The sequence below is a fragment of the Sceloporus occidentalis genome, unplaced genomic scaffold (assembly GCF_023333645.1).
Source record: "Sceloporus occidentalis isolate IW3139 unplaced genomic scaffold, rSceOcc1.0.p SCAF_2, whole genome shotgun sequence".
Classification (NCBI taxonomy): domain Eukaryota; kingdom Metazoa; phylum Chordata; class Lepidosauria; order Squamata; family Phrynosomatidae; genus Sceloporus; species Sceloporus occidentalis.
Window position 1 is genome coordinate 132,444,285 of NW_028316982.1, and position 25,093 is coordinate 132,469,377.

Here is a 25,093-nt window from a genome sequence, read left to right on the forward strand (position 1 = left end):
ATTTGGGGATTTGTATTTTTGTGAGATATTTACCCTTCCCTGTCAGAGAGCTCGGTGCTACAACAAATGACAAATCCCAGGATTCCATAGCATTGAGCCGTGACAGTTAAAGCAGTATCAAACTGCATTATTTCTGCAGTGCAGATTCAGTCAAATAAAGCATGGGAGACAATGACAAAGCTGGTACAGGCTGCTTGGGAACCAAGGTGGATTAAGAGTCAGATGAACACAGAAGATTTGGGTGGGAGTGAGGCAAGAAAAAGAGGTGTGTGTGTGTGTGTGTGGGGGGGGATTATATGTTTTTCAAAATGAGTGAAGCCAGGTAGTTTTTGCTAGTGGAAAATATATGACGGGGACAAATACACTTCCATTCATAAAAAGTTTATTTTTATTATGGATAGAATTACTGAAATGCTTTAATACTACTGTAATGGCTATAATGTTTACTAAAAGAATGAATTGGTAAGATGCTAGCTATAATTCTGGGAGTGTAAAAAGAATATCTTATGGGTGTCCAGCTTTTCAATAAACATACATATCACAGCTACGTAGTAAAATGGCAGCTGGTATTCAAAGTTCCCATTAGGCTTTATAATCTTTTACAATCACTCAGATTAGCTACTGACCATGATTACTGGTTTTGTAAGACGGGATGAACAATGGAGCAAGTGTTCTTGTTCTGCTGCCATTGGGAAATGACTGACTTTAATGGTTTGTGAGTTACTAAAGTCAATAACAATTGTGTAAGTTCCTCTTTCTAAGGACAAAATCCTGGCAGGGAAATCCCCAGTACACATTATAAAAAGGCTTTCCTTTCTGCTCTTCATCACATCACATCTGTGGGGCTGATAAGATGACGCTCATCAAAGCAGCAGCGTTGCTGTTTCTTCTGCAAGGTACCACTGTAGTAAATGCCTCTACAACAGCACCAAATAGAGGGGTAAGACTGATTATTGGCGATGTTGCAAGATTATTCATGATTTTATTGTTGTTGTGTGCCTTCAAGTTAGGCAAACCTAACTCAGGGTTTTCTTGGCAGGATTTGTTCAGAAGGGGATTCGCCTTTGCCTTCCTCTGGGGCTGTGAAAGTGTGACTTGCCCAAGGTCACCCAGGGGTTTCCATGACCAAGCAGAGATTCAAACTCTGGTTTCCAGGGTCCTAGTCCAGCACCCAAACCACTTGCTGGCTCTCGCTATTTGCTACCAACTCCACTTATTGTTTCTGCTTTCCTTCTCCCATGAGCAAAACCCAAAGCTAGGCAGGTTTAATGGGATGACAGTTTTCAAAAGAGCCTATTCTAAAGTGAGCGCCTGTAGCATTGCAGTGTTCAGGTCAGAGGGAAGCATTCTTCAAAAGAGGATAAGAAAACAAGGTCAGGCTGTTGTTTTAAATTTAGAAAATATCAAGAGAACATGATTTGCTGGTTCATAGATTGAGGGAACAAATACTTTAGAAGTGGATTTGAGGAAAGAAGGAAGCAGAGGCAGGGACTGCTATTAGACCATGTTGTTTATACATAAATATCATGGTGCATAATGCTTTACAAAGTGCAAAAGGGCAGCTTTCTGCCCCTGGGACGTTACAATCTCCACAGAGGAGAAAAACAGGCAAGGGATTGATTATTATGGACTTGTTCCAAAAAAGAGGAGAGGAGACCACAAAACTCTTCCTGATATGTACACTTTGTGTTGCTGGTGGAGGATCACCACTCGATCAACATAGTCATGTGCGCTCAAACAAATAGGTGAAAAGTTCTACAGAGTATCTACAGATGAGATCTGCAACAAAAAGTTGCAGCATATCCTTCCCACCTATGTCATAGTAGTGCTCCTATTTGAGGTGCTGTCAGCCACATATCTCCCTGTGATAATGTATGCTGCCAGGGCACAGGTAGGAATCACACAGTCTTCCAGAAGGTGTTGGACCAAAGCTCCCAAGGTTCCTTACCACTGGCTATGCTGTTAGGTCTGTTGGAAGTTGAAGTCCATCAGTGTCTGAAGGGCCATGCAATCCACATCCTTGTATTAGGGGCTCTAACAAATCAGTTCACTCCTGTCACTTTCCACTTTTCTTTTCAGGTTGACATTTAGCATTCTGTGGCTCATGGTGTCCACTGAACACATTTAAACCTCATTAGGCTGGTGTATGCATGTGTGAACACTCCCTTTTGGGGATTTGAAGAAGTTTTATGGAAGCTTGCTTTTTGCAAGCTTTGGCTTGCTCTTTGGTTTGCTATTTTAAGACTGTATAAAAAGCAAGTTCTTAACATTCTAACTTAACAGAATTAACAGTCCTTCAAAAAGTAGTGTGAACAATCAACAAAGTCCAAAATAGACCATTTCAGATGAAGAGGTGAAGCTATGCAGATTAGAGCAGGCCGGATTCTCAATGGTTGGGATCATCTGGAGCAGAGGACAGCACTGTGCCTCCCCCCAGGGTGTTCTCAACTGCACTACATTTACTTTCTCTTACATAAGTGAACATTGCTATCCAATTTAATGGGAAAACATAAAGCATATGTAAATTCCTTCCCCCACAGCCTTTACACTGGTATTGAAGTCCCTTCACTGGCTGCCAATTAGTTTCCAGGCAAGGGACAAGGTGTTGGTGATTACATTTAAAGCCCTACATGGCTTGGGTCCAGAATACTTAAAGGAACGCCTTCTTCCCTACTGTCCGTCCCACACACTAAGGTCCTCTGGGAATAATTTATTACAGTCAAAAAGATCTAGGCTGATATCAGTTTCCCAGATTGCCCTTTCTATTGCTGCTCCAAAGCTATGGAACGACTTGCTGGAGGAGATCCACCACATTTCCACTCTGACAGCTTTTAAGAAAACACTCAAGACGGATCTCTTCTGGCAGGCCTTCCCAACTTAGTTACCCCTCCCCAGAAATAGAGATATAGATATAGAAACATAGGCCCATTACAAACGGGCCTTTGCAGCGCCCCCGTCATGGTCTAGGGGTTGGCCGAGGACCTAGCGTCCATACTGGCCTCACCCCAGCACGTGACGAGGGCATAATAATGGCGGCGCCCTATACACACGGCCGCCGCCATTTTAACGTATCAGACGCATAGCGTCCGCACGTCGTGCCCTGGATGTGATGCCGCAGACGCAATGCTTCTTTGCTGTGTCCGGGAACCGCGCGGTTTGGCTGCTGCGGTTCCCAGACACAGCAACTGGCAGCGGCGGCAGAGCGCCGCTTTTCGGCGGTCTATAACTCGCCATTGATATATATCTGGATACGAACCTGACATGAACATGATCACGATTATGAAAAATGCCTCCTTGTCTGCTTATTTTTCTCCAAATTCTAGTTGAATGTTTTTAATGTTTTTACTGTTTTTAATACTTTTATACTATGACTTTTTAATCCTGTTTTAGCATTGGGAATGGGGTGGGTGGGTATAGGGATTGTTTTCTTCTTGGATTTTATTGTAACTTTGATGTATTTTACTGTTGTATCCCATCCAGATTCTCTGTGATAGGGCAGGCTAGAAATAAATCGTTATATTATTATTATTATTATTATTATTATTATTATTCAATTATAAGTCTTCAATAAGGTGCTATTTTCTAATATTATTAACTTGTGTATTTACCTTTTAGTTTTCTGCTTTTCTGCCAGAATACTCAACTACCAGACCACTGAAGCCAAATAGTCACCTGGAGGTAAAATGTTTTTAACCTCTTTATATAAATAGAATAACTGCATCCTTTATAACTCAGTTTATAGTTGAAGTCACACACTACATAGGGATAAAAGTAATGCTGTATTTCTAATTGTTTGTTCCCAGGTTGAAAAGAGAGTGTGATGTGACTGGATCTCTTAGATCTCTCACACTAGATCTTTCAGATCTCCTCACACTGGGTCTCTCAGATCCCACCACATGGTGTCTTTCAGATCCCACCAACTGGTACCAAATTATGTGGCCACTGGGTTACACAGGATTCTTCTCCTGTCTTTAAGACAAATAGTTTGAGGCTTGTGTTACCTCAGAACTATCTCTCTAACCCTTGATCCTCCCACTGACTTAAGTCTCTTTATTATTAAGTGTTTTTTTTACTACTCTTGGTAGCATGTTTTGATGTTAAACATAAATCACTTCAGGTCACTCCTTTGTGAACAAAAGTAAAATAACTTTTATTTATGGAAAGAGTTTATGATGGTATCTCTTTTGGTAGCTGGTTCTCAAAGCTTATGGTAACAGAGTGTATATTACTTCACTGGTTACAAACTGACTTTGTTTCAATTCACTCAAAGACTTCACTTGCTCTTCAACTGTGTTTTAGTTCTTTGCACACACTTTCCACTAAAGCTTATTCAGCAGGAATATAAATCCTATGAATCTCTAGCTTTATTCATAAATTACAATTCTACAGAATGATGTGGATCTTCACTGGCTCTCTGCTGCTCAAAGAACTTATCAATTTAAATTGATTTCACAGGACTACTTCTGTCCTTCTGAATCCTGTCATTAACCCATCTGTGATTGCAATAGCACGGAAGGCTTTCAAACTGTAGCGCTGATCCTGCCATTAACCCATCCTTAAAGTGGCATTGCAATAACACAAACTTCTGTTATTGCAAAATGCCAGCCAATGTTGCTTTAATGATGGGTTAATGAAAGGATCTGCACAATGTCTTTTGTGCGATCCCGGCCAATTGTGCCTTTTAGATGGCTTGATGATGGGATATGCTTGTTGTCTGAAAGTCCTTCCCGCAATTGCATGGGAAGAATGGGACAGGAACAGGACAAGATAACCCCCATATAATAATCTCCTAAGTCATACTCCTGCCTCAGCAGGCTTGACACACTCCTCTTCCTAACAGCTTCTCCTCCTTTTTATAGCTCGCCCTCAGGTAGGCCTTTTTGCCAGCCTGACGCCAACTGGCTACTCCAAACATTCCAATCTGCCAGTGCTTTTCCACAGAGAGCTACCACGGTGTTGTGGTTTGAGCACTGGACTACAACTCTGAAGACCAGGGTTTGATTCCCCACTCAGCTATGGAAACCCACAGGGTGATCTTGGGCAAGTTACACAGATTCAGTTATACAGCCCCAGAAAGCCCTGTGATAAGTTCACCTTAGGGTTGCCGTTAAGTCAGAAATGACTAAAAGGCACAACAACAACAAAACAGGTTTCTTGACAGTAAACTCCGTCATGAAGACCATCAAGACGTTTGTACTATATCAGTGATGGTGAACCTTTTAGGGACGGAGTGCTCAAACTAAAAGGCATTCTGGCACTGGGTGTTACCCAGTGCCAGGAGCGGGACTTCCAGGGGATGACAGGACTTCCAGGGTGGGCCATCCACCTTCTGGGGGTGGGACCCCCCGGGCCTTCAGCTGAAGAGTATCTAATGCAATTATAATTCACCAAATGACATTAACAGTATGCTGGCAGTGGTGTGTCATTTAGGAATATCAGATTGGAAGAATGCTCTAGGAGTTAATCTTCAAAAGCAAACCAGTAAATCCTGTACATTTCTGGCAGTTAGGAAACTATGAATTGCCTTTTGGTCGAAGGCCTTTCAAGTCCAGCCTTCTGATTCCATCTAGTCAGATAACTCAAGATGTTATTCCAAAAAATGTTATAGCAACAGGTGGTACTTTGATAAGCCATGAACATCTGAAGGCATCATTTACATTCTCCACAGTGCTCTAGAGCATTAGTTCTCAAACTTGGTCCTCTGGCTGTATTGAACCTCTGCTGCCAGCATCCTTTATCATTTGCTACACTGGAACTTCTGGGAACTGAACTCAAAAACACCCAGAAGACCAAAGTTTGAGAAGTACTGGTCTAGAGCAACTTGGCACCAGGGCTATTGTGTGAAACTTAAATAGTAGGTCCCAGACATCTGCCACTCATTTAGAGTCCTGCTGTTGCTGCCATTGCCATAGCCAGTTCCTCTGATACCAGGGATGATTAGGTTAGGAGTGAACCCACAAGGGTATAGTAACATCTGGCAGGTTCTAAGTCTGTCAAGTGGTGAATCCACTCTGAACTTTAAAGGAATTTTCCACAGCTGTCCCTCAAGTGCACATTAGAACTCAAAGCAGATTCACTGCCCCATGGACATGGAAGCCACTGTTACCGCAAAAGGGCTCTTTGCCACCAAGTCCATTAAACACTGAATTGTTCTTGTTCATTTGGAGGACAGTCCTCCCATGAGTTCTGTGGCGAGCTGCCGAATCTGTAGCAGCCACCTTCTCACCAGAAGGAAACTGCTTCTGTAGTGACTATTCACGGCTTAGCCACTGTGCTTAATAAATAGCTTGCTTGTATTTGGAGACAAGTGGGGATTGGGCAGGGTCTTTGGTGAATCTGTTCCTGTTGGCATATACCTAAGCAGTCTGCTTGGTGCAAAGACCTGTGGAGGCTTCAATTTAAAAAAGAAGTAAGGCACTGATGTCACTTCAAAGTCTTCTTCTGACTCATTCTGAATGCAGGTGCATGCTTTGCAAAGGAATTGCTGGTTGTTTACATGCTGTCTTACTTGCTTTGCTGTTGCCACTGCTGTATGCTTTTTAAAAAACAACAAATAAGCACAGGATGTTCAGAAGCTTGAGAATCTTTTCTTTTTAAAATTCTGATATTTTAATGCATTTTAGCTAGGAATAAACTTCAAATATGACTACCAGAAAATTGTTTATCAGGGCGAGAAATCTTTCATTCTTATACACTCATCTAGTGTAGTCAATCAATAGTCAGTCATGCTCCAATGTGACTAAAAATAGAATCTAAGAAAGGGGTATGCAGGTAGGAACTGCCCTCATCTTAATAGCACCAATCACCTGGAGGTTAAACCCCCCGAAAGCAGTCTGAGTTGCATCTTTTTACTTTCACCCAAATATTTATCATTGATTATTACAGGGAAACTGTGATGTGGACAAGACACTTGAACTGGTCCACCCAGCAGTGTATAGTCTTGGCCCTTGTCAATCTTGGCTTTTAAGATCTAGCAGACGTGGATTGATTGGGTGGATCAGAGAGTGGCAAATGCCTCACTATGGGACAGAACACTGATGCAAAAGGGTGGAATTGGGCCAATCTGGTGTTGATCAGGCTGGCACCATGGCAACCACATGCTACAGCCCCAATCTGCCCTGGAGCCAGCCCAAATAAAAGTATAAAAGACCCACTGCTATTTGGACTGTACAAATGCTACCTTAGGCAGCCCAGCTGCAACCTGAGGGCAGCTCTAAGCCATTCTGGTGGTGTGCGGTGTGTAAATGCCGCACTGCCAGAGCGTTTTGAAACCACCCACATCTGGTTGGCCATGGTGGCTTCCAGACATCTTGGTAGCATGCGGCATCTAAAAGCCATGCCTCCAAGCTGCGCAGAAGCTGGCTTTACCAGTCAGTCTGTTCTGGCCCTTAGTCAGGAGGAGATGACTGCTGCCTTGAAGGAACCTGCCATGTGCCCTCTTCTGAAGAGGACCTCCTTGGACCTGGATGTACATGAGAACTGCCACTCTGTCACTAATATCCCATACTTGGGCAAGGTGCTTGAGTGTGTGGTTGCTCTGCAGTTTCAGACATCTTTAGAGGAAACAGATTTTCTGGACCCATTTGATACAGTACTGGGATAGCTTTGGTTGCTCTGACTGACAACCTGTTCTCGAGGAAAGACAGGAAGAGTGCTACCCTGTTGATCTTCCTTGATCTCTCAGCAGCTTTTTGATATCATTGATCAAGAATGGTACTAGGTTTACTGGACTAGCTCGCTGGATGGGAGCAGAAAGCACTGTGCTACAGTGATTCTTCTACAGTCTGCAAGGTTGATCCCAGAGAGTGGAGTAGGGGACACCTACACAGCCCTACTGCTGATGTGCTGTGTAGGGTGGCAAGATTTAATCTTGTCTCCCATGCTGTTCAACCTCTATATGATGCCAATGGAGAAGGTCATTAGGAGTTGTGGGGTTGGTGGCTTTCTTTGTGCTGATGACACTCACCTCGACTTTTCCTTGCCATCTGAGTTATCTGTGTCTGTGAAGGTGCTTGAGCAGTGCCTGGATGCTGTAATGGGCTGAGTGAGGGTGAATGAACTGAAGCTGAATTCTGATAAGACAGAGGCTCTGTGGATTGGTGGTTCTTGCACTTAGACTACTCCTATGTGATTTATGTACAGCTGAAGATGACTTTGAAACTGCAGCTAGTGTAAAATGCTAGAGCTAGACTGCTCACTGGATTTTCATTCAGATACTATATATTCCCAATTCTAAATGAATTGCACTGGTTGCTATTATGCTTGCAGTCTGAATTCCAGGTGCTGGTGGTAATATTTAAAGCTTGGAACCTTGATACTTGAGGGAGTGCCCCCTCCCTCTCCCCCCTCTATATATACCTTCTTCAGACTTGAGATCTACTGTAGAGGGATCCTCTGTCTCCAATCAGTAGGAAATACATGGTGGGAAGACATATGAAAGTGCCTTCCCTGCTGTGGCATGTCTGTTGTGGAATTCCTAGCCCCTGTAAACCTGAGAGATGTACATATATTATGGTTGCACTACTTAAAATTGTTTAAACCAGTTTTAGTTATCTGGTTTTAAATGATAAACTATTTAATATAGTTTTTAGTGGGTTTTTCAGGCTATGTGGCCATGTTTGGCCTATGTGGCCATGGGACCACCAAACACAGTGTTCAAACATGAATCAAGGAACATAAGATACATACAGCAGTATGTATCAGCAGTAGCAGAACATGTTATAAACTATTCTGGACATAAAATGCTGTTTGAAAACACTGAAATTCTGGACCATGCCAACAACTATCAGGTCAGAATGCACAGGGAAGCCATTGAGATCCACAAACACCAAGACAATTACAACAGGAAAGAAGAAACCCTTAAATGAGCAAAGTTTGGCTACCAGTCTTGAAAAACACTAAACTCAAGACCCAAACAAAATACAAATGAAAAAAATCCACCCAGGGTCAGGGGTTTTTCCAGCAGACAATGATAACTAATTGAGAAGTCACGAATCCTCTTTGCATATCCTCCCACCCTGAGGCCTTGCCATTCAACAACAGAACAATACATAGATTAAGATGAAAATCACTCCTCCCTAGAAACTTATCACACCCCCCCCCCCCCCCCCGTTATGGGCATGGGAAGGGGACGCTTGAGGCTGTGCTACTCTGAGCAAAACACATTTTACCACACCCCAAAGTGTCCTCAAAATGGCTCTATTCCACCGCCCAGCACCAAACCGTTCCTATTTAGGGCTGAGGCACGTCCTTTGCTTCGGTTGGAAGATTTCCGTTCAAGCCAAAGGACGTGCTTCAGCCCTGAATGGGAACGGCTTGGTGCCAGGCACCAGAATGGGGCCATTTTGAGGACACTTTGGGGTGCGGTAAAATGTGTTTTTTCTCAGACTCGTGGCCCCTAGCATCCCCTTCCTGTACCCAAAATGGGTGCAATAAGGTCTCTACACAGCGCCCACAGTATATATATACCCCACTCTTTTCCATGCCAGCATTCTCTGAAGATGCCAGCCACAGATGCTGGTGAAACGTCAGGAACAAACTCTTCTAGAACATAGCCCAAAACCCCCACAAAAAACTATGGATGCTAGCCATGAAAGCCCTCAACTTCATGTTTAATATATTTTCATCTTTTTCAACTATTGTTATTATCTAATTGTTATTGTCTATTATTGTGTTCAACTGATTTTATTGTAATCTGCCCTGAGATCTTTGGATAGAGAAGTGAGCTATAAATATTTCAATAAACTAATGAGTCAAAGCTGTACCTACAATTCTGGGGAAGAATACAGTGGCTTGTGCTTCCTTCCGGATAGTGAATGACGCCAGTGAAATCCTGGTTGTGCAATGAGACCATGTAAAAAATGTGAGACTCTGAGAATTCTGAAGACCCCAACTGGGAGAGAAAACTGGAAAGGATGACAGAGTTGCTGGTGCCTTTCCCCTTTCATTGGTTATCTGTGCTTATACTCTGCTAACAAGGAAGCAGGGACAGTAATTATCTGTGAAAGACAGATAAGATAAAGCAGAGACAAACAAGAGGGCAATAAACAACACTCTGGAAATTGAAAACAGAAAAAGGAAGACCATCAAGTACTCTCTCTTCCTTTCTAGTTTTTCTCTCTCTGTTTATTTTTTGGGGGGGGGGGGGTGCAGGGGGAGAAGGGAGAGAGTCCATAATGTTATTCTCTTCGGTGTCCCCTACTTGCAGTAAGATATTATAGGAATGGAACAGATTTGGTTCCTTTGGAAGGAAGGATTACTGGAGATTTACACTGCTTTCTAGCAAGCTGTTATATTTATACTGTAGACACAGTGGGCCTAGGGTATCTGCTGGGGTTTGGTTGCAGGGGACAGGGATACCAAAATCTGTGGATGATCAAGGCCTATTATATACAATATCATAGTAAAATGGACTCATTTATATAAAATGACAAAATCAAGGTTTGCTTTTTGGACATTTTGGGGTGTCTGTGTGAATATTTTCAAACTGTGGTTGGTTGAATCTGTGGATGCAGAATCTGTGGATACGGAGGGTTGACTATACCAATGCTGAATACTAAATAAAAGAAAACAACTTAAACACTATAAGAAAGAAAAATCCACTCCCCCATATTAAATATTCACAGAGGTACCTCTATATATCCCTAGAAACAGTTAAATTACAGAGTCCCCCAATCCCAATTCTGACTTCTTTCTCTGTTTCTCCCCCTTTCTCTAGTTTACCTAAGTTCTCTTCTCCAAATTTCTGTTTCTAGACATTTTTCTCATGTCCACCCATCAGTTACACTAACCTTAGGTGGCACAGGGGAAAAGAAAGGCATGCCTCATAGCTACCTTTTCTGTGTTACAAAGCAAATTATCCAACAATTGGCCTATTACCTGATTATGCCCATCTATTCACATTCTTTTGTCAAGTCCAAGACTCTTTATCAGCATTGCCTCCAGGCAAAATCACTTTGATATTCCTTTTCATAGTGATCTGATAGCAAAAACTATTACTAGGGTTGCCAAGTTGTATTTGGGACAGGGCTACTGTAACTGTAATGCTTAACAGATCTTTGAGCTCCATGGGGTACCATAAAGCTCTGCCAACCTGGATGTACCTGTCCTTCCCCACCTTCCAAACCCCAGTGTTAACCTTCAGCTGTCTCCTCCCAACATGGCTATTGGTGGAAGGATGGGCACAAAAGAGTGCCCAGCTCTGTTCTTGTCACTGGTGCTGCTGTACCCCCTCCTCAAACACTCCACTGGTGAGGCAATGGCCATGATGGGAAAGGATAGCTAAAAGCTGGAGTTTGGAAGGTGAGGGACGACCGGCAATATATGGTTCTAGATACCAGTGTATCTCAAAGCAGGGGACAATTTTGGGATCATCAGGATGAGGAATATTCCTTTCTTTGGGAGCTTTTTTGGGGAAGGAGAGGGGACAATACTTTTTCATGTTAAACAACAAAAGCAACAATAACACAGGCATAGCAACTATTGGTGATTATAAAATTATGCGATAGGGAGCACTTTGGGGAATTACTGACCTAAATATCCAAGCTTCCTTTCTTCACTTTGAAAATGCTTCCGCCTTGAAAACACAACAAAAGGGAAAGAACCAGCACTCAAAAGCTAATAGAGCCCCTAAATGGACTGGTATGGGGATAATGAATAATTAAATAGGTTTCACAAAATGAAAGGTGATCATGGTAGTTGGCGCAGAAGCTGGTGGCTCCATAGTACAAGCATTGGAGCCGGACTTCAGGGACCATAAAGTCCTTTAAGGAGAAGGAGAAAAGAACCAGAGCTGGAGAAAGTCGGGGTCCTAGTAAATTGCCCCTGTATGGAGCAGGGGCAATGGATATCAAAGGCAAGGAATGTACCTGTTGAAGAAGTTAGTCCCTGGGATCTATTTAGTCTATGCTGGCATGGTCAAAGTCTTAGGGCACTAAGCTGCAATTAGGGCTCTTTGGGATAATGTGGGACTATCCTTGACTCATGTTATCAGTAAATGTATTGCAAATATTGCATCAAATAGAACTTGAGCCGGATTCACAGCCATATAATTTTTAAAGGTACAGTTGACTCAATGGTGAGGTTCCCAGCACCAAAAAAACACACCTGTTATTTTGAAAGTTGCACAATTAGCAGCAAAATAGTCCAGCTGCTGCAGAGTTAGTTATAATCTCTCATTTTAGAGAAAAAATTGTTAATATACCAATCAATTTAGGTGTTGTTCTTGTTGTTTTAAATTAGTTCAGCCTTATAAAGCATTAATCTTTGATCATGGGTTCGATTCAGAAAGGATTCACAATGTAACAATATGGCTAGTTGTTCTCTTGAGATTTTAAAAATAATTTTATACCGTTCATGCTCCCCCCCCCCCCACCTTGGCGATATCATCAGATAAACACCATCTTCTTAGTATGTAACATAATTTTTCTTTCTTCTAATTTTCTTACAGCCATTTGCCAATGTGACCGGATCTTTGGATGACCATGGAGTGTGCCAATGCTCTGTGTACCTACCAGATACTTCATTTCCTTTGGGGAGAGTGGAGAGCCTTGAAATCTTAGCTCAACAACTCTCTGTGAAATTTGACAGAGAGATTTTAAAAGTAAGTGATTTTTAACACTTTTTTTGATACTATGAAACATTGTAGATGACAGACACGTACACCTGCCAGTAGGATATGTGTAGGAGAACTGGATTCTGCCTAATGACTTCATGCCATCTTCTGTCATTTTGGGGGCTCACTGGCAACATTGGGCTGAGAGTGCAACATCTCAGCCACAACAGTTTGATTAAGCAGCTAAGACAGAATGGGGAAAATGTGCCTCTCAGAATTGCTTTTGTGCGTCTCTCCAAATTTTGTTCCCAATGCCATTTGGGAGCATGTGGGGTAAGGTTTTTTTTCATGTTTTCAGGACCCAGGCAAAAACTCTTCTAACCAGAAGTGAAACAGAAATTGACTTCTGGGTAATTTTCTTTTAAAAATATTATTTTTACAACAGGTAATACAAATGCCTTCATCCATCCATTCACCATTACATTTTTATCAATATATCATGTACCTTCCATACCTTTTTATACAAAACCCTCCTTCCATTTCCTTATATATCAAGAAGGCTTTGCTAATTTTCTTAAACCCAGCCTCTTTCTGCAACCTTGTTACTGTTTCTCTACATCTTTCTTTCAGCGTCTTTATTTATCTTTGTATTACAGAAATATTAAATGTGATTATCGAAAAGTGTCCAACCTGTTATGCTAATCAAAGTCTTATTGTCCCATTTCTCTTTCCAATAGTTTTTACTTCTTTTCACTGTTCCACATGTTTCTTCAGTGAGCTATCTTTGATAATGATTGGAGATTAGCACACTGGCTTTTACTCCTGCGCTAGGCATGGGTGTAAACACACAGGAATGGATTCTATTGCACAACTCCATCCCTTGTAAGTACTCATCCCATACCCGACCCAGGCTTCTAACAGATCTCTTAAAGAATGGGATTTTTTCTCTGTGTTTACATCTCATACCTAACATGGGAATAAAAGCCGATGTGCTAATCTCCAATATTAATTTGTCCATTTGTATCATATTCATAACCTTAACTGGCTAGTCATTAAGTATCAGTATAATCCTTGATTTTCCACCTTTTTGCTGTGATCATATATAGTAGTGATTTCTTTTTTTCCTTCTGTATTTTTATCTGTTATATTTATTAAATAAAATTAACTTCTGGATAATTTTTATTATTAAAAATGATACCTCATGGGCCTAACCTGCTCTAGGAGTTAAATAACATGGTGAAAGTCTGCTCCTGCCCCCCCCCCCCCGGGCATTTGAGGGCAACCTCCTCATTTGAACATTGTAGTGTGTGTGGCAGGGGACATAAACAAAACAAGCTTCATTTATATACCGCTTCATACCGCCTAAGCAGTGTCTAAGCGGTTTACAACTGTAAGCTAATTTGCCCCCAACAGTCTGGGTACTCATTTTAGCGACCTCGGAAGGATGCAAGCTTGAGTCGAGCTTGAGCCCTTTTGCTGGTCTTAGCCTTCTGAGGTCTCCTGGAGGCTCCCCTAGTCCTGTCAGTTGCCCACCCCTGATCTAACATATCAGTGGGGAATTTTTAAAGGTTTAGGGATAGATTCCACCACTCTTGTACTCCTTCACAAGGTAATTTGATTTTCACCCAAAGCTGCCTGATTCCATTCTAACAGGAGCTTCCTCTGGGGTTATCACAGAATGTACTGAGTCCAAAGTAACCACTAGTTGTTTGAAGGTCAGCTTTAATATTGCAGTGAAATTGGGGGTAGGGTTGTCAAGATGGCCTTTTAGAGATTACCCACAGCCTACTGACTCAAGCACCTTGTAATATTCTTCCTCCACCATTTAATGAAGCCACAACCTTGTAAAGTATTAAAGTAACTAAAAGTTATTTAGACCACAAATGGGAGGATGATATATTTTGTTAGGTCAAAATTTTAAACCTAAATCCCATCATTCGCCTTGATTAAGGTAGATCCATTGATGGAATTTGAATTTTCCTATGTATTGACTCACCATTAAGCAATTTATTCAATGACTCTACTTTAACTGGGAATATCCAACCACGTCTGCCACCTCTTTGTAATATATAATACATGCATTATTGGGAAAAGGAATTAATTCCAAGAAACTACTTATATATAAAATGTTATTGATATGTTCTGTATATTTATGTAAATATAATTGGCAAGCAAAGTTGTTAAACGTTAGTCTTCCTTTCGGTGTATAGCTGAAAACATCTATATGGAAAATGAGGTGTTTTTGAAAGGGTGTGTGGGTACAGAATTGGCAGATTAGTCTTGCTATATCCTCAGGGGAAGTTCTTGTTAGAATGGAGGCAGGAAGCTTTTGTGAAAATCAAATGAAAAGTGGTCTGTTGATCATCTTACATTATAAAGATGGGCACGTGCCCCCTTTCCTCTAAAACGATCAGAAGAAGTGGAAGGGAATAAAGAGTTTGTTATAACATGTCAAACTGTGTCAGTCAAATATTTTCAAATCTCCTTAACCTTGTGTTGTTTGGGTTGTTTGCTGTAGGAATTCAGCTCCCATTTCCCTTGAAAAATTCCAGGGAAAGAAAACACTCATAAATAAACCTCAACTTCTGTAATCTCCATAAAGCAGGAGGAAAAAAAAAAGGTTTTTGCACAAGATCTAGCATTTGACATTGGCTGCTTGATGAAAAATATGCAGGGTTTCAATTAGGTGTCCAGGAGAAATGGTTTGACTGCTCCAGGAACCAGACGTCGTAACAAATGAAGTGTCCTTGAATTAATCAGGAGGAAAGACAGAGCACTAAATTATAAATTCTAGCCATAAATATTCATAAACTTTCTCACAGTATAATCAGGAAGAGATAAGAAGTTTATGCATTTTTTTAAAAAACCCACAACAACAGAGAGGTAGTAAAGGAGACTCAGGCAGTCCACTGGAAACACTTGTTTGTGTTCAATTTTCTTTGAACTCACTGAAGTATGATACAGAGAGATCCCCTACACTTGTAGGAAAAAATAGCAGGGGATAAAGATGTCCTCCCTGCATTTTCCCACAAATGCCCCAAGCTGTTCAGGTTGAGGTTACTCCTGTATTCATCTCTCATATTGCTGGAGATCTCTGCAACTTTATGCACAAGGACTCAAAGTGAGAATGTTTTCTAAAGGTCATTGTTGGTTCTGGGAGCCTCCAAAAACAATCAAAGTTGGAGGACGTGGGTTCAGAGAATGCCTGTTTTTGGTATTTGTTCTCCAGTCACCATCCCTCTTCCACTGGTTCTTTTAGGGGTGAAGGTAAAACAGGCTTTCCCTTTAATCCCTGAAGCAACCATTGAAAAGACTGACTGAGCCTAATGCAAGGGTGGGGAATTTGTGGCCCTCAACATATCAAATCAGTGCTGCATGATGATGGGAACTCCAGTCCACCAACGCCAGTTGAGCCACAAGTTGCCCACCTAATTCTAAAGCTTTCTCTCAGACCAGTCTGTCCCCATAATTCAATAGCTGGAAGAGACAGTGGTCTAAGAATGTTTTCTGACTTGGATGACAGAATTGGGGGCATACTTATCAAATTTGCAGATGATACCAAATTAGGAGGAGTAGCTAATACCTCAGAGGACAGGATCAAAATTCAAAATGACCTGAATAGACTAGAAAGCTGGGCCAACGCTAACAAAATGAAATTCAACACAGAGAAATGTAAGGTACTGCACTTAGGGTGGAAAAATGAAATGCACAGATATCGGATGGGGGCCACTCTATTCTGCTTTGGCCAGGCCCCACCTGGAATATTGTGTCCAATTCTGGGCACCACAATTCAAAAAAGATGTTGAGAAACTGGAGCGTGTCCAAAGGAGGGTGACTAAAATGGTGAAGGGTCTGGAAACCATGTCCTATGAGGAATGACTTAGGGAGCTGGGGATGTTTAGCCCGGAGAAGAGAAGGTTAACAGGTGATATGATAGCTCTGTTTAAATGTTTGAAGGGATGTCATATTGAGGAGGGAACAAGTTTGTTTTCTGCTGCTCCAGAGAACAGGACTGGGAACAATGGATGCAAGCTACAGGAAAAGAGATTCCACCTCAACATTAGGAAGAACTTCCTGACAGTAATAGCTATTTGACAGTGGAACAAGCTCCCTTAGAGTGTAGTGGAATCTCCCTCCTTGGAAGTCTTTAAGCAGAGGCTGGATGGCCATCTGTTGGGGATGCTTTGATTGAGAGTTCCTGCATGGCAGGCGGTTGGACTGGATAGCTCTTGTGATCTCTTCCAATCTACAATTCTATAATTCTATAAGTGCAACTGACCTTTTCCAAGTATAGATTTCTCGCAGGTGTTAGGAAGGCTGTCCAAGGAATAAATGAGCCCTTTCTTTCCTTTCTTCCTTGTATGGCTAGGAAAAATCCTATCCATTTGTACAGACAGGAAAAATACTTACCTCCAATTTACCTGAATTACAAAAAAAGTTGGTCAGTATTCCAAAGCATTTTCTACTCAATTGTGCTTCTGAGGAGTTATTTTTAGCTAATAAGCTAATAAGTGACTGCAGAAAGGGTCATCTTCTCAGTCGGTGGCTGATTTAACAAGATAAAGATTGGAAATATGACTCTGTTGAAAACAACTCATGTTTTCCTTTGAACCAGTGTCTGATTAAAGTAATGGATCCTGGGAACTGCATCTCAGCCCTTAGTATGACCTCTGTTGCACTACAGTATGTCTGGGCAGTTCAGCCTAGCAGGGTGGCAACCATCAAGCTAGATGCAGAGCGACATATCCTCCGACATGAGCTTGGCAGATAACATATCAGGTCAGATGTGAAAACAAAGCTTCACTACAGGGGTGTTAAAGATATTGGCCAACTTTATAACCAGTGTGTGTGTGTGTGTGTGTGTGTGTGTGTATCTGTCAGGGATGTCCTTTGTTCTTCACAGCTGAGGTCATTTAGTAGAGATATAAAACAAATGCAGCTCCATATGTAATTCTTTCATATAAACATCATTCTTGTTATTTCCCACTGTCAAATGATTGATGGCACTTGTAAATGCATTACTGTTCTTAAAAATGGCTTGGATACAAAGGAAAGATATGTACTCAGCTACCCTGCAAAGAGACTGCACTTCCAAGCATGTCTGATACATTCTTGTACCATATAGAAAATGTTCCTTTGACAATCTCTTATTGGGGTCACTCTTCTGTGGGTTTGCTTTACGCAAATTATTGCCTTGACGCAACAGTCCATTAACACACTTCAGCTTCTGTGGTTTGCTTTTGCAATATGACAGGTTAATTGGAGGTTAAAGTGAGATGAAAACCAGAGGAAAAGAACTTGTATGGTTGTAAATTCTTGACTAGCCCTTGACTAGCCTGTACTCTGTGGCTTGTTGCATACATTTACATTGAGAAAATTCAGAGCTGTGCAAAATTACAAGAAACTAAGAAGGATGTAGATGTAGTTAATTTCATTTTGCTCAATTATAATTAAGATACGCATCAAATTTGGTAAAAACTCTAAAAATGTGAAATATTACTCATTCCCCCACATGGTACTACCTATTCCAAATCTCTTTTCAGCCATAGCAAGGGGTTTTAAAGCCCTAGCCAAATCCTGCTAACATTTCACCCCCTTCCCAATTTTATTTTTAGGGGAAAAAGATAACCATGTTTCTAGAAATGTTCAAAGCTGCACATGCACTGCAGAATTAATGTGGTTTGCTGTCATGGCTAAATGTTGTAGAATCCTGGGATTTGTAGCTTTGTGAGCTATTTAGCCTTCCCTGTCAGAGAGCTCTGGTGCCACAACAAACTACAAATCCCAGGATTCCATAGGATGAAGCCATGGTAGTTAAAGCAGTCTTAAATTGCATTAATTCTGCAGCATGGCACCAGCCCAACACACTTTACAAAAATGCCAAAAGGGACTAAATTGATTTTTGCTAGATCTATATCTGCCTTCTTCACAGTCTCACCCTAGTAAGTGATGGCAGTTAAGCTGATGTAAAAAGAGACTTTTGTAATGCATTCTGTTTAGTTTGTAGTTTTCTACTGTGATGATCTGAGACTGGGATTTAGTCTACTTGAGTCTCATGAATTGCATTTACATGCTGAAATGTTCAACTCTTCTTCGGAGGTAGAACTAAATAGGAATATGCTTTTAACGTGGTCATATGACTATGCAGTCTGAAGGAGATGTTGCCAGTGGATCCAGTGGTATGAGGACAGTGAATCCACTCTTGATTTTAGAGATGTGTCTCCTGAAGTTGTTTTAGGTTGTACATGACTGGACATCATTCCCCAAGAAGGTATTAGACCTTATTCCCCATGGAGGTTTTGCACCTGGAGCTCATGGGTGAGCAGTGAGTGTAAAATTGCAAGTGGATTTGTTGCCCCATGACAATGGCTCCACTGGCCAGCCTGCTCTGAAATTTCGGGATTGGCTGAAGGAGTGCCTGCCTTAGTCAAGTATCTTCTGCTCATTGCATTTCAGGCCTCAGGGCAAACTGACCTAAGGGCTTTATGTGTTGCACCCTGGTTCCAACAAGTATTTGGTGAGATTACTATGCAGGTATAGTTCTGACTAAAAGTTCTATTATTTTTTGCTCTTGGAAGTAATTCTGGGATTACTTCATCAGAGCTTTTTTAGAGTATAGAGAAGGATTCTCTGTGTCATTCTGCTGTACTTTGATGCAGTTTTCTGTTGAACTCAATAAAAAATCACTGAGAAGAATGTAACTGATCAGTGATTACACTTTTCCTATCCTGCAGACATTTTACTTTATCTGTGTCATTTATCTGTAATCTTTGCTATGTATGCTGGTCTAAAAATAAAGACAATGTTAGATAAGCCTCTGTGCTTCAGTTATACCCATGTAATCATATTTTGATCTCAGCGAGATTGCAGAGGTGCAATGAGGCAAAACTTATCTTTGAAAAAAGGTGTCTTAAATACATTTGCTAAAATGGAATGCATTCCTTTATATGTTTATAGGTTAGCCAGTACACCAAAGACATTGAAGTGTATGAAAAAAGGATTCTGAACTTAACCAGCAGGATCCAGTATTTGGAGAAGACTAGTGTTACTTACACTGAACTGGACTTCCAGTTGATCAAATTGGAAATCAAAGAAATGGAGAGACTGGTGACTGAGCTGAAGATATCTCTGACTGGGAGCAACGTGATTGTTGAACAGTTATATGTAGAGGTATGGCAAAATCTCCTGGAGGTGTGTGTTTCTCTCTTGTTCAAATATCTAGTAGTTTTAATGTGATCTTCCCGAAATTGTGCAGAATAGAACTTAACCCCTTTCCTTTCTGTCTGTGCTAAGCTAAGCAGAGGAGCCCCATCTGCCTGAGGCAGGTAGAAAAACACCATCCCCTACATTGTGCAGGGGCCACTATCGAGATGCATTGTGCAGAGGTGACCTCTCCCCACATACATTTTCTTGGTGCACATGGCTCAGGGGATTTTCTAACTCACCCTTGCCACAGGGCTTTGGGGTCAGGTATTAAAAAAAAAAAATAAAAAAAAAAAATGCAGACTGGGAGAAGTGTGTATAGCGGCAGTTCTTCAAAGCAGAAAGGATGATCTTAGCATGGTATCAGCAGTGGCAGAAGCAGTGAGAAATGATGTACAGTCAGCGCTCCTTATCCACGGATTCCTTATCCATGGATTCACCAATACATGGGTTGAAAATATTCCATAAAAATATCAATTCCAAAAAGCAAACCTTTTATACAATGGATACCATTTCAGTATGTCATTATATATAACGGGACTTGAGAACCCACAGATTTTGGTATCCATGAGGAATCCTGGAACAAAATCCCAGTGGATACCAAGGCCCCACTATATTTGTTTCCCCTGCCTGCTGCTCCCTGAGGCCTCACCTCATAAGTGTTAGCCTACACTGATGTTAAACTATACTGAAGGCAAAGGCTAGAAAATGAATGGGCCAAAACAATTAATATATTGAGGAATAAGAGGATGAAACAGGGTCATGAATTAAGATGCAGGACAGGTGCCAGATGGTGGATTCAGATCCAAAATAACAAGTGAGACTAAGGGCCAAAATAGCCCAGTATAGCTGCCTTCTGGGTGGCTTGGGAGTGTGGCACTTACATGCCACACGCTCCCAAGATGTCCGGAAGCTGCCCTGGGCAATTACATGGGGGTGGCTTCAAGATACTCTGGGGAATGTGACGTTTACACACCGCATGCTGCCAGAGCACCCAGAAGTCCACATAGGAGCAGATCTTTCTGCTGCTATTTGGGCCAGCGTCAGGGTGGATTGTGGACACAGCATGTGGATACTGTGGTTCTGGGGTGGCCCCAATCTGACCTGTTTTTGGCCCTAAGGGGGCCAAAAACATATCAGCATGGCAGAAATCATCTCTCAGCATTATAACATTCTTAAAAAACTAGATTAGGGCTCATATTGGGTAAAATATTCATGAGTGGACTAGTGTGCAGAACTTCAGGAGAACCTCAGAACTGCTCTCCCCCAAAAGACAAAAAATGCACATTCCTTGTTAAAGGCTTAGGTTCCTCAAGGATTTTGTCCAGTCCACATTTTTGAAGCAATCTGATTTTATTTTCCCAGACTAATACATAATTATCTTTTAGTTTCTGCACTTCTCCAGGTTTTTTTGGTGATAGTTGCCGGCTCAACAATTCATGTTTTACGTTAAAAGATACAGAAACAGGATCAGTCTATAGATTTATAAATGGACATATGAAAAACTGACATTAAAAAACCCTGACATGGAAACAGAATGAACTATTCATCCCTGTTAATGGCACCTCACACTCTAACCTTAACAACAAAGTAATGAAATCACACAATAAAAAAACAGAGAGTGAAAACAAACACCACCACCAGATATCTGTGCCATCAATGATGATGGAAGAAGATTTATTTGTAGAAATTTGCCATTCCTCTTGGCATATTTGTCATTAAAAAGGGACAAAGAAACATGGCAAACATGAGTTTCCAAAACAAACATGAATGTTACCCAAAGTCACTTGTACCATTTTATTTGCCTAGATTAAGAATTTAAGTCTTATGGTGACTGAACTAGAATCGCTGGACAAACATAACATCCTTGCAGTCCGCCGAGAAATTGCATCTCTACAAAAGAAATTGCAGGAGTGTGAAGCAAGCAGAAACCAGAGCATTAACCACTACTTTCCACCTGGTAAGCACTTATTTTAAATGGAAATGTATGTGTAGCAGAGAACCATTTCCCTGTTTTTCTTAGTCTGCATAGTTCATCATTAGATCTGATAATTCTTTCTCACAACTGCTTTACTTTTTAAATATATATATACACACATGGAAATGATGACCTGTATTATTAATTTTCTCTGCCTTCAGCATAACATGCGGTGGCCATTTCCATACTTTGTCAAACTGAATGAGAAAATGTGCATATAAAGGAGAATACTACTCAGGAGACTCTAATTGACTATTTTTATTTTAAATGATTTATTTCACACATTTCAACCAAGCAGTGTTTCCCAAGGCATCTTAATATACTATGGAAAGCAGCAATATTAGAAAGAGAAAAGCCCACAACAAACTTGAACTATGAAAATAATATTACATACAGAAGAAAACAGCTACACATGTTAAATAGAAAATCATCACATACAAATGTCACCTAAAGGCTGAGTAAACAAAAGGAACTACAGTCAGTGCCAGGGCTGTGTTGAATTGATATAGGAACATTTGAAGGAGATATATAAAGGATTTGGGGTTGTGAAAGAGAAAGATAGATTAGCCACAATTCTGTTTTTTTCATAGAAACCCCCCCCCCCCCCCCGTTCTGAAGTACTTTCTGAATTGCGAGAAATTCAAAATGGCTGCAGCCTTTAAATTAGTACCTAACTAAACTACAAATCCCAGGATCTCCTAGGATGGATGTAAACTGGGATGAAACTGCTATAACTGTTTAGTATGGATACACTCTAAGGGTAGATTTGCAAATCAGATGATAGGAAAAAAGTAATAATTAGGGATATGTAAGAATATGCAGGGATATTATTGGTAACTAATAATTAGAAAAGGCAGTGCCCAATTTTAGCTGACTATGTGCGATGCTTCAAGAAGAATGGGCACTTCATTGTCTAAGCCCCTAAAACAGAGGCCACATGTCTTGCCAGTTGTCAGCTTTCCAGAAACGGTTGCATTATAGATGTGGCTGATCTTTGCCCCTGATCATTGTAGACCATCATATTTGAGAGGCCACAGGTTTCCTTTCCCTTTTACAGCACCTGCAATCTTTAATCTCCACTCCAGCTTCAAAGTTTTTTCAAAGAAGTTACTTTGGGGATGGGGAATAGCACCCTTCTCTACCTGTGACACTATTGGGGAGGGGTGCTTCAGCCTTTGTTAGTTGTCAGAACCTGCCAGTAGATCTTAATTAATATCCTGCCTTTCTCCTGGCATGAATCTCCTGAGATCACTAGAAATGTGTGTGCGTGCATGTGCATGGAGTTGCTTCACTATGCATCACTTGATATCTGCCTACATTAAGCCAAACGCGTTATTCTTATGCTTAACTCCTCAATTTAGAAAGATTCTTTTGGAGCTCTTTTCTCTGCCCTCTTTGTTTTTACCACACTGAATAATCAGGTCATCAGCAAACTTGGCCACTTCACTGCTCATTCTGAGCTCTAGATAATTCATGCACAAGTTCAAAAACCTAGTTCCAATATAAATCCTTGGGGGAACCCCACTCTTTAAATCTCTTCTTCTTACTCTCTGCTTTCTATTCTTTATCCAGTTATGAACCCAGGAGAGAATCTCTCCTCTTTATCCACAATGGCTAAATTAGCACTGTTAGTATTGTTGATCTGGTAGACACTGTTTACTTTGACAAAAGACATTTAACAAAGGGCCCTTTCACATTATATAGTTATATCAGTATGATTCCCTTCAACCACCATGGCAACACCCTATGGAATCCTGGATTTGTGGTTCAGGGAGGGAAATCCTGGATTTGTCCTGGTTCAGGGAGGGAAATCCTGGATTTGTGGTTCAGGGAGGCAAAGGAGCCTTGGCACAAAGAGCCCTGGTGGCGCAGTGGTTAAATGCCTGTTCTGCAGCCACTCACTCACAAACCATAAGGTTGTGAGTTCAATACCAGCAAAAGGGCTCAAGGCTTGCATCCTTCCAAGGTCACTAAAATGAGCACCCAGATTGTTGGGGGCAATTAGTTTACACTTTGTAAAACGCTTAGGAAGTGCTGAAGTGCACTGATAAGCAGTATAGAAATGTACTTGCTATTGCTATATTGATCATTCTAAGCCAGAGAGCTCTAGTGTCTCACCAAACTACAAATCGCATAATTACCTAGAGTGCAGCCATGGGAGTTAAAGTGTAGTATGGATGAGCTCTTTGTCAAAAGGCTTTTGAGAGTCTAAATAAACAGTATCTACCAGATCAGCAGTATCCATATGCGACGTGAGTCTTTCAAAGAAGTTTCAATGGTTAGTGAGATACCTTACCTTTGGAAAAGCCATTCTGTCTAATGTTCATTTTATGCTGAGAAAATGGACCGCAGGGAATTTTGGCCAGGGGTGAGACACCCCCCATTGACTACATCCGCACCCCCCAAAATGAAACTGAGAATGTCAGGCAATGTACTTCTCAGTTTTTTTTTTAAAACCCAAAACATATTGAGGGTGGAGAACGGCATGGTGGGTCAGCTTCTTGGTTTAAAGAAAAATAGTTGCTCCTGGAGACTTCTCCCCTCCCCCCCCCCTTTTTTTTTTTGGCCAAAGGAAGAGGATATCATAGAACAACTCAGGGACCACAAATTGATGTGGGAAGATGTGCATCAACCCTAGAAGACATTTCATTGACAGGAAAATCTGACTGGTGTCTGCCTTCTGTAGACTAACATGGATCATATTATATCCTTGTGTAGCTAGCATACTATATCCTTGTGTAGCTTCCTTTGTTTCTGTGGTCTTGCTCAGGAGGGTGCCTTGGAGAACTGTGCAGAGTGAGTCTGATCTTTTAAAATGCTGCCCTTAATAAGATTCTGAGTCTGCCATCTGAGGTGGCTGCTCTCCAGAAATTGCATCTTACCTGTTTACCAGAGATTTCTCTTCAGTTATCTTGGATTCCTTACTAGCAGAGTAAATGAAATGGTGGAAGATGAAGATTCCTTGTTCAAATACCTTTTTGAACTGTCTTGCCTTGGCAGCAGCTGCTATATTTTCTGTCGGGAAGATGAGAAACCCTTTGTCTGTCAGGTCAGTGGGGGAGAAAAAAAAGGCATTAAAAAAAAAAATCTCACAAGACCAGAAACAACACCTCTAAACCTTTACAGGGTTTAAAAGGGTGTTGCTCTCTTTCTGGAATAACTAAGAAGTTTGAAAAAGTATTTGAAAGCCACCTTTTGATTTATTGTGGGTGACAGTGTGCCAAAGGAGACCTTCGATTCCTTCTGAAGTATCTCCTTCAGTTTCAAAAGTACTTCAGCTTTAGCATTAAATGAGTTCTTGAGGAATGAAGTGGGGGAGAAGAGAGGAAGAGGGACTGGAAGAGCTGTCAGTTTTAGGT

General features: G+C 41.2%; 1 protein-coding gene across 1 annotated transcript in view; it reads left to right on the forward strand.

Moving 5' to 3' along the window:
* The first annotated feature begins 852 nt into the window (after window positions 1-852).
* The window catches only part of OLFM4 (olfactomedin 4), a 42,680-nt gene continuing 18,439 nt past the window's right edge, over window positions 853-25,093 (forward strand). The window contains exons 1-5 of the mRNA XM_089511062.1: window positions 853-940; window positions 3,616-3,678; window positions 12,449-12,601; window positions 19,511-19,723; window positions 21,566-21,716. Coding sequence (XP_089367188.1) covers window positions 854-940; window positions 3,616-3,678; window positions 12,449-12,601; window positions 19,511-19,723; window positions 21,566-21,716 — 667 coding nt within the window. The 5' untranslated portion in view covers window position 853. The remainder of the gene's footprint in view (window positions 941-3,615; window positions 3,679-12,448; window positions 12,602-19,510; window positions 19,724-21,565; window positions 21,717-25,093) is intronic.